A 10,081-nucleotide genomic window follows, 5' to 3' on the forward strand; every position below is an offset into this window, starting at 1 on the left:
AGGGAAAGATAAGGAAATGGGTCCCAGATGGAAACTTTACAAAATTTTTCCAAGGTCTCTTTTATCTAAGATCTTGAGTTTCTCAGCTAGACTTGTTAGTAATTAGTTCAGTGTTCTTACTGGTTAAATTGGCTTTTATAGGCTGGACTAATACTCTAAACATTACTTACAGTATTTGTTTATGGGGGAAATGTCTTCTTAAAACACTGCAAACATTGCAACGTTGTTTTACCAATGATATGCAAGTCTGTATTTCTGTTAAAAATATCAGAAAGTGAGAAACATGTCACAAGATACCTTTCTCCCATTCCCAAACCAAGAAAATGGGGAGGAAATAAGTAACCCAAGGACACTGAAAAGAAGTTGTCCATACATCCTGAATTTTCTCAGACTGTTTGATTTCATGTGATTTTAACTTTAATGCATAAATGTTAACATAACAATTTTTACACATCTGTAAATCTTACTTAACTCATAAATAAAAATCACAAATTTGAAAAATGCTTTATTAGATTTGCAAAAGTGCCCTAACCTAGTTAATTTCTAAATAACCTCAAGGCCAACTGGTTGACTCTTGCTGGTGTGGGGAGGAGTATAGCCCAGCTAACAGAAAGAGAGTGTGTAGGTTACTGTTATAGATCCACGAGACCACTAATGCTGGACTCAGCCTGCATAAGTCCTCACTTTCTACTGTTCCCTTGAGTACTCTATATTGGGCAACAAATTCATTCAATGAAGATTCCAAGATGGAAACCTTGAAGGTGTTTTCAGTATCTTCTTTTCCCTCCCTATTAAATCTATCCCCTTATTTCTCTGCCTTGGTCTATTCCTTCATTTATCAAACTTTCTCTGACAGTCTAGAGCATTCCAGGCACTGGGGAGAACACCTGGACTAATGGGTATGAGCTCTGCCCATCTCCTTTTTTGCCACTGCCATTAGTAGGCTCTCAACATCAAAGTCTTACCTGGACTGTGACAACCGCTGGCAGCTGGTCAGCCTGCCTCTCTTCATCTAATTTACTCTTCATTGCTGTACCAATGTTAAACTAATACACAAATGCCCTTGCTGGCAACAACCCTCAACCAAAGCCTTCAGCAACCTGTCTTTGGTCTACCTTCCTAGCTTTCTTGGACTATTCCCCAGAATAGCCTATGCTCCCTTCAGACTTCTGAGGCTTTACATCCTTCCCCATCCTGGAATGCCCTTCTCTATCTTATTCACCTTTCAAAGTTGTATTTATTCTTTAAAATTAAGTTCAGGGACTTCCCTTGTGGGCCAGTGGTAAAGAATCTGCCTTCCAGTGCAGGGGACGTGGGTTCGATCCCTGGTCGGGGAACTAAGATCCCACATGCCACGGGGCAACTAAGCCCGCGTGCCACTAGTACTGAGCTCATGTGCCTCAGTGAGAGAGCCCGTGTGCCACAACTACAGAGCCCACGTGCCTTGGAGCCCATGTGCCTTGGAGCCCGTGTGACACAACTAGAGAGAAGCCCGCGTGTGGCAATGAAGAGCCCATGTGCCGCGACTAAGACCCGACAAAGCCAAAAAAAATAAAGAAAAATAAATAAATTTTTTAAAAAACTGTTAAAAAAATTAAGTTCAGGGCTTCCCTGGTGGCGCAGTGGTTGAGAGTCCGCCTGCCGATGCATGGGACACAGGTTCGTGCCCCGGTCCGGGAAGATCCCACATGCCGCGGAGCAGCTGGGCCCATGAGCCATGGCCACTGAGCCTGCGCGTCTGGAGCCTGTGCTCCGCAACGGGAAAGGCCACAACAGTGAGAGGCCCGTGTACCGGAAAAAAAAAAAAATTAAGTTCAAATGCCACCTCCTTTGGAAAAAAACACCCCGACATACTTGCTATGAACTGTTCCCTCCTCTACCTTCTAATACATTATATTCCTTTTACTAGAGGTAGGTCATTCTGCTTTATATTATAAATTATTGGAAATATGTTGTTTCCCCCATGAAACTTGTAAGTTTCCTCAGTTTAGTCCCCAGTTAGAATTGTTTCCCATATGTGACCCATAGCAATTGCTTTGATATATATTAAATTGAGCTCAATAAGCCACCCAAATTGGATACATCAAATATTTTAGTCATGTCCATTTTTTATTGATGAGAGAGCAAAGTCCAACAGTGGTCGTACTGTTATTCTCTCTTTTTTCTCATGTAGTTCCCTCAGTGAAAAATACATTCTCATACAATAATTTAGTCACACCCTCACTCTCCTGCATTTTGGACTCTGTATTAGCCTAAGAGATCCATATCTACCTTAATGATTTCTTCTTTATCCCAATGGCCTATGAATATAGCCTCTAGGCCAATGTGACCAAAAGTGCAGTCCCTTGTACCACCTGCATTCTAGTCACCAAATGCATAAGTTAAAAAGTCATATTCTGGGGCTTCCCTGGTGGCACAGTGGTTAAGAATCTGCCTGCCAATGCAGGAGAAACGGGTTTCAGCCCTGGTCCGGGAAGAGTCCACATGCCGCAGAGCAACGAAGCCTGTGTGCCACAACTACTAAGCCTGTGCTCTAGAGCCAGCGAGCCACAGCTACTGAAACCTGCGCGCCTAGAGCCTGTGCTCTGCAATGAGAAGCCACTGCAAGGAGAAGCCCGCGCACCGCAACAAAGAGTAGCCCCTGCTCACTGCAACTAGAGAAAGCCCGCGTGCAGCAACGAACACCCACCGCAGTCAAAAATAAATAAATAAATAAATAAGATAAATTTTTTTTTAAAAAGTCATATTCCTGGACCCTAACTCAGACCTCCTGAATCAGTGTCTCTGTGGGTGGAGCCTGAAAATCTGCATTATGAATAAGCTTCTCAGGGTTGTAGTACACAGGAAACCTTGAGAATCTTCATTCTAGATATTGTTCAGAGAGCTTGGCTGCGGAGATCAAGATTTGGTGGATTCTTTGAATCTCGAAGAATGACCAGACTTTAAACATCACAGAAAGTGAACAGTGAAATGTGCTTATGGTTCACATAGTTCTCTTGGTGAGAAACAGAAAGGTAAATGAAAGATTTTGGGATTCAGAACAGTGAGAAAGCAAAAAACTAAATTTGGCCCTGATCTCTTACCATTGGCAAAAAGATACATATTCGAGATTAGGAGAAGCTATTTAATAAGACCTGAATCCAACCTTCCTTCAGCTTCTTTTCATCTTTTACACAAAACATTCTATCTGTAAACATAGGATTAAATGGGAAACTAACATTACTAAGAATCTTCTCTATGTCAGGCATCATGCTAGGTGCTTTCCATATATTTCTCATTTAATCAGCCACCTGTGAGGTTACTTTATTTAACTCCATTCTGCAGAAGAGGAAATTTAGGGGATGAAAGGCTAAGTAAATTGCTAATTAGGTAGATTAAGTAAGTAATCAAGTAGACAGGTTAAATTAGATTAGGAAACTGCTAGATTAAGTAAACTGCTAATTTCAGATTCCAGTTCGATCATTTACTAGTTGTGTTAGACTTGGGGAAACTCACTTAGCTCCTCAGAGCCTCAACAGCATCACAGATAAAACAAAGGAGACATCACCTTCCTCACAAGGTATTAAGGACTTGAGATGAAATCAGGTACACACAGCACCCAGCACAATGGCTGACCCTCAGTCAGTGTTAGCAACCCTTCCCTCGCCTCTCTGTTCTCTTCCTGCCTTGACTTTTTTTGTTTTTAAAAAATTTTTATGAAGGAGCCTGTTTGCTCAGAAGCATGAAAAGACCTCGCTATTTTAAACGACTTTAATAGGTGCCCAGGAACACTGTTCGTTGGTGCTCACAGCCAGTAGCCCTTCCTTTTTCCTGAGGTTGACATGCAGGAAAAAGAAATCCTCATCAGCCTTTGGCTTCTTTCCACCTCCAAAGAGGCCGTGATGTGAGCAACCCAGGGAAAGCAGCCCCGGTGAGTCATGCTTTCAGCTTCCAACTGGTGATGGGAAGGGCAGAAAGTAGCCACATCACTACTGCTAGGAGCCACAGGAAAGGACTCCACCATGGTTTTCCCAGACAGTGTCAGTGAGCCAAGCGCAGCCCTCACAGCTGCCAGATGGCCCGAGAATCTCAGCCGCCTCCTCAAATTGAGCTTGTGAAGTTCCTGCGAACTGGCACACCAACGATTCTCCTGCCAGAGAAGAGGGAACACCTTTTCTGGGAATGAGTTCTCTGCTAATGATAAGACCTTATCATGATTTTCATTGCAGGTAGTGAGTATCGGTGACTCCAGCAGCAATCATGAATGGTTTGGATTTATAGCTTTTTTTTTTTTTTTTTCCCCTGTGAGCATTTACTCTTGAGGGCAAGGAGGGGCATTTATCACAATGTTATGATTCACTCTCCTAGACTGGTTATGCCTTCATTTCATCTTTCAGTTCCAGGCCTAAGGCCAAAAAGGTGTCAGAATTTTCACCGAGAGTCAGATGCATGTTCTCCTACTTATCCTGGTCATCTGTCTTGGACAGTGACCACAAAACACAAGCAGCAGTGATTGTTCTTGATGGTAATCAACCTCCTTGTCCCTCTTTTGAACCGTGCAGAGATGAATCTAAACCTTCTTTTCTAACCTACTTTTTTTCTAACTAGTTTTCTTACATATTTTGGAATGATGATTTCCCTGGTTATACTACCCACCTTGGAAAACACTAATTGCATTTACTGATCCTAAATTGATTTCTAAGTCCAGGATGTGGGGATTTGGTGCACAAATCCCCTTTCTTCCTATTCATATTTCTCACGACTGTGGATTCTGCTCACTCTTCTCATAGCCCTGGGCTTTAGAAGCAGCAGTCTGACCAGCCACTGTTTTCCAAAATGAGGAAGTTTGGCAGCCTTTGTTCCTACCCTGCTTCGTTTTCTCCCTTGACTGTTAATATATATGTTCTTGGGGGAAAAGCCCTTCATTAAATACCCAAACAAGGCAACAGTAAGGGAAAAAGCAACACAAGCACAGAAGGGTGATGGTAGCACGTACTTGTGCCTGCTTAGCAGTACCTATGCTGTTGGCGATCTGCCTAAACACAGGGGGAGAGAGCATCTTAGCAGGATGGGCTTGGAGCCTGAATTAAACAAACAGCACAGCAGAAGGAAGAAACCAGAAATCTGGTGGTCAGGGCTTTTTGAATTCTACTCAGCATTTTCCAACCCTGTTGGCCTCTGATTCTATCTCCACTCCTGCTCCTGCAGTGTCTATTTTTACAAGTATGTAACACAGGAGTAAATAATGAATGTAGCTTATGGAAACTTTTGGCCTTAAATACTTTTGAGGTCTTCCCTGAGGAAAGGTGCTTTATGTTTATTGACAATATTTCCTTTTTTTCTTTTAAAACAAATAAAACAATAGCACTCATTGTATTGTTTACAATTATTGAAATAATTTACTCTAATTTTAATTCTTATATATGAGAACCTTAACATACTTACAACTCCCACGGCATCTTTATGAAGTGTGCAGGTCATAAACATGTTGTCTAAAGATGGGCAAAGTAAGTCACAGAGATATGAAGTGAGTTCCAATCACACTGTGAGTCAATGCAATGGCATATGCGTTCATGTGCCAAATCTGGGCTCTGGTGCACTTGACACAGCCCTCACCTTCAGAGATGACATTCTTTGAAGACCAGCATACAGAAGATGGTTGAGTGATGCTCAGTTTTGAAGGTGAATTAAATCCTTTTTATATTACTTAATGATTTCACAGACTTCATGAATGTCAAGTCAGGTGAATTTTAGTTACATTTGCCCATTTCAAAAAATGACTGATGAAGACTGGATGATACTATGAACAACTATATGCCAATTGGACAACCTGGAAGAAATGGACAAGTTCCTAGAAACATACAGCCCACCAAAACTGAGTCAAGAAGAAATAGATAATTTGAACAGACTGATCACTAAAAGTGAGATAGAATCTGTAATAAAAAACAAAAAAAAAAACCTCCCTGCAAACAAAAGTTCAGGACCAGATGGCTTCACTGGGGAATTCTACGAAACATACAAAGAAGAACTAATACTGATCCTTCTCAAACTTTTCCCAAAGGCTGAAGAGGAGGGAACACTCCCAAAGTTATTCTATGAAGCCACTATTACCCTAATACCAAAACCAGACAAAGACCCTACCAAAAAAAAAAAAATTACAAGACTGTATGAAATTGCAGACTGTTTCCTAACTCTGGAAGACATGGTGATGCAATAACTCCAAGCACGAGGGATTCCAAAACAGCAATGACAGTGTCCTCATCTGCCCAGAATACAGAAGGACGACTGAACAAACTGACAGAAGAATGCAGCTTTCTCTCTCTAAGAAAAGTCTGCTGGGAACTAGTTCCCACATTGTTTCTGCCTCCAGGAAGAAAAGCCTAAGACTTGCTTTCTGCCTGACTTCTTAATGGTCAGTGGAATCTCTGTGGGGGGCCTAGATTCAGACACATTGGGAATTGATGATGGATATGAACTATTGCTGAAGTCCATTTGAGCCCATGGTCTACTGGCTTCTGTTTCAGAACCATTCAGTCAGCCAGATATTTAATTTTTTTTTTTTTTTTTTTTTTTTTTTTTTGCGGTATGCGGGCCTCTCACTGCTGTGGCCTCTCCCGTTGCTGAGCACAGGCTTTGGACGCACAGGCTCAGCAGCCATGGCTCACGGGCCCAGCCCCTCTGCGGCATGTGGGATCCTCCTGGACGGGGGCACAAACCTGTGTCCCCTGCATCGGCAGGCGGACTCTCAACCACTGCGCCACCAGGGAAACCCCAGATATTTAATTTTTTAGTGAGGCAGAGGAAAGGGACCCCTTCTGGGGTGGCTGTGCAGCAACATATATTCACAATTCATTTTGCTTGGGTTTTTAAATATAATGTTACTTTACGATTATATAGTGCTTGGCCATTTTCAAATTTTCTCTTAATGCTCAAAACAGTTTCAGGAGGTAGCTATTGTTATTCCCATTTTTACAGATGAGAAACTGAGGTTTAGAGAGGTTATGTCACTTAAGTCTAGGTCTGCCAGATTCCAAAGCTTATGTGCTTTTTTTTTTCACTTTTATTTTGAAATAATTATATAGATTCACATGAGTTTGCAAAGAAATGTACAGGGAAGTCCCATGTACTCTTCCCCCAACCTCCTTCAACGTTAACATCTCACACAACTAGAGTATAGTATCAAAAGCATGAAAATGACTTTGGCACAATCCACAATGCTTATTCAGAGTTCACCAGCTATATATGCGTGTGTGTGTGTGTATGTGTGTGTGTGTAGCTGTATGTAATTTTGTCCTTTTTTTTGGATAAATTTATTTATTTTTGGCTGTGTTCTGTCTTTGTTGCTGCACACAGGCTTTCTCTAGTTGCAGCGAGTGAGGGCTACTCTTCGTTGCGGTGCGTGGGCTTCTTATTGTGGTGGCTTCTCTTGTTGCAGAGCACGGGCTCTAGGTGCACGGGCTTCAGTGGCATGCGGGCTTCAGTAGTTGTGGCTTGTGGGCTCTAGAGCGCAGGCTCAGTAGTTGTGGCGCACGGGCTTAGCTGCTCCACGGCATGTGGGATCTTCCTGGACCAGGGCTCGAACCCGTGTCCCCTGCATTGGCAGGTGGATTCTTAACCACTGCGCCACCAGGGAAGCCCTGTCATGTTCTTTTTATATATAAACCATACACCGTTCTACCAATTTTAAATATGAAGTCAGATTATAGGAATGAATAAAATGACTTTTCCTTCAATAAAACAATATCTACCATCAATTACGTACGTTACGACCAAAGAGTTTTTGGTTTCTATTTGCAATTAAGAAGAAAGGAAAGGATGAAATTCTACAAACCTCATCTCTTGGGAGCACTAGTCTGTGCTACGTGCCTTTATGGGCACATCTTCTGGAGGTGATGGTAGGTATGAAATAGGGAAACACAATTTATTGGTTTATTGATAATTATGGCAGCAATCTTATATGATGTCAGAAATTTCTATCAGTAAAGGAAAGGTGATCATACCTTGACTTCAAACTTAGTCTCATCATATTCCTTTTCCACAGAGTTTAAATCCGTCTCCACATAACGTTCCTCAGATGTTTTCTGATGAGGAGCTAGAGAGACAAAGAAAACCTGCCATTAATTTGGCTTATAAATAACTCAGAGCGCTTAGCCTAACTTGGACCGTGTTGATGCAGTTGATTAACAAAGCTTCACTGAGCTGCTACAGTGATTTCCAAGGTAGTAGATGAAATTGGAGGTGAAGGAGCGATGCAGAAAAGAAAGAGTCCTTGATCCCAGGCACTTGATTCAAAGAGGAAAAAGTCACACTCAACACCACAGGAAACATCAAACCACAACAAATCAGTAAATGTAATGTGGTAAAAATGATAGTTTACATCTTCCCAATTTTAAGGCCCAGCTAAAAAGTCACTTTCTTCATGAAATCTTCCTTAACTATTCCAGACTTCATGGATTCTTTTAATGCCCTGATATTTAGCATTAATCATCTGCAATGTATAGTATTGTACTTGATGTTCTTGGATTAGAAGATTCAATTCTAGGTACCACATTCTATTGAGTGTATTTTCTCCATTATACAGGTTATTAATTTGTGATTATTACAGAAAATTTGAAAAATACTAAACTCTTACCATTTAAACACACTGTGATTATATAAGGGAATGTCCATGTCTGCCCTAGGCAGAAATCGTTGCTAATCTGATGATCTAACAGTTGCATTCCAAAACTGATGCAAACGTATTTTTAGTGGACAGGATGACTGTGTGAAGAATCAGCTGAGTCTAGAGGGAATTGGGCCGCCTTGCTCTTGCTCTCTCCTCTCAATCATTCTCCCTCCCTCCTCTCCTTCCCACAGGGCTCTCAGACACCTGAGAGATACCCTTCTTCAAGCTCCATGGCCATTTGGCAGTAAGATTGGGATTTGGGTAGGAGAAGCCCTGGTTATGCTTGAAGCTTCTAACCCAGCTTTACCAGAGGGCTACACTGGGGGTGATGGCTACAAGGCTAATAAGTAAGTGGTAACTTGAATTCTTGTCACCATCACCACCCTTGTATATACAGTTTCTTTGGGAAACTCATGGGATACTTGTGATTAATCCAGGACGGGATACGAGCATTTCTGGGTCCTATGGCCAAAATGTCATCCAGCTAATGCCACCAATAGCACCCTGATGCTTATCTGTGGTAGACTTGTTAGAGGTTGACTGTCTTGCCTCCAGAGGCCCCTCCCAAGCCTCAAGTTCTGTGAGACAATTGGAAGCAGCTTGGGCTTTCTGTGGAAGCACTGTTTGCTGCCCCAGGTTATGCGACCACTGAAGCTATTTTATAACAATGGACAATCCACTGGGCTCCTCATTCTCTACAGGATCTCTGTAACCTGAGTAATTCCAGGCATAACAATGGGAAGCTGGAAATGCATACACTAATTGGCAACACCCATGACTGAGAAGCACCTTCCCTTAACGCTAAGTCGATGAAGTTAAAGGTAGGGACGTGGGAGCCATGCTGCCAGCGCTCAAGTTTTGCTCTTCCACACATGAAGCATACATTATCAAAGAGCCTTAGCCTCTTCATCTGTATATGGGGAATAATGAGAAAGCCTACAGTATGGGGTTGTTATGAGGCTTTAATGAGTTAGTATGCACAGTGTTTAGATCGTGGTAAGCACTCAGTATATTTTAGCTATTATTATAGCCACAAAAGAATTTTTTCATGTTGCTTATGTACTTCAGAGTGGTTGAATGTTGTACGCAAGACACCTGGCTACCAAGAGTCAGAGCTGAGATTCCAGCTCCCGTCTCTAAGCAGCTCTGACCATGTTCCTTACACTGTGAAATATAATAGTCTATCTTGGCACAGACTCAGTTACTAAAAATTAGACAAATGCATTTGAAAATCCTGTTAGAGATCCACTAGAATCCACACTTGGTGGTTAATCTCCAAAACAAAAGTGTAGGATTGTTATACAAAATGAGCTATTTGCCTGACCAAGGTCAACAATACCTGTTCAGACATGTCAAAGATCTGTGGATCCTAGGAGGGTCATTATTTACTATGAAATCTTGTGTTCCAAAAGCTGAGAAACAATCTATCATTCCTGC

General features: G+C 41.9%; 1 protein-coding gene across 1 annotated transcript in view; it reads right to left on the reverse strand.

Moving 5' to 3' along the window:
* MCF2L2 (MCF.2 cell line derived transforming sequence-like 2) overlaps positions 1-10,081 on the reverse strand; it is a 199,095-nt gene that overhangs the window by 90,176 nt on the left and 98,838 nt on the right. The window contains exon 14 of the mRNA XM_007468974.1: positions 7,980-8,071. Within this exon, the coding sequence (XP_007469036.1) occupies positions 7,980-8,071 (92 nt within the window). The remainder of the gene's footprint in view (positions 1-7,979; positions 8,072-10,081) is intronic.

Source organism: Lipotes vexillifer, unplaced genomic scaffold (genome assembly GCF_000442215.2).
Source record: "Lipotes vexillifer unplaced genomic scaffold, Lipotes_vexillifer_v1.1 scaffold263, whole genome shotgun sequence".
NCBI classification, from domain to species: Eukaryota; Metazoa; Chordata; class Mammalia; order Artiodactyla; family Lipotidae; genus Lipotes; species Lipotes vexillifer.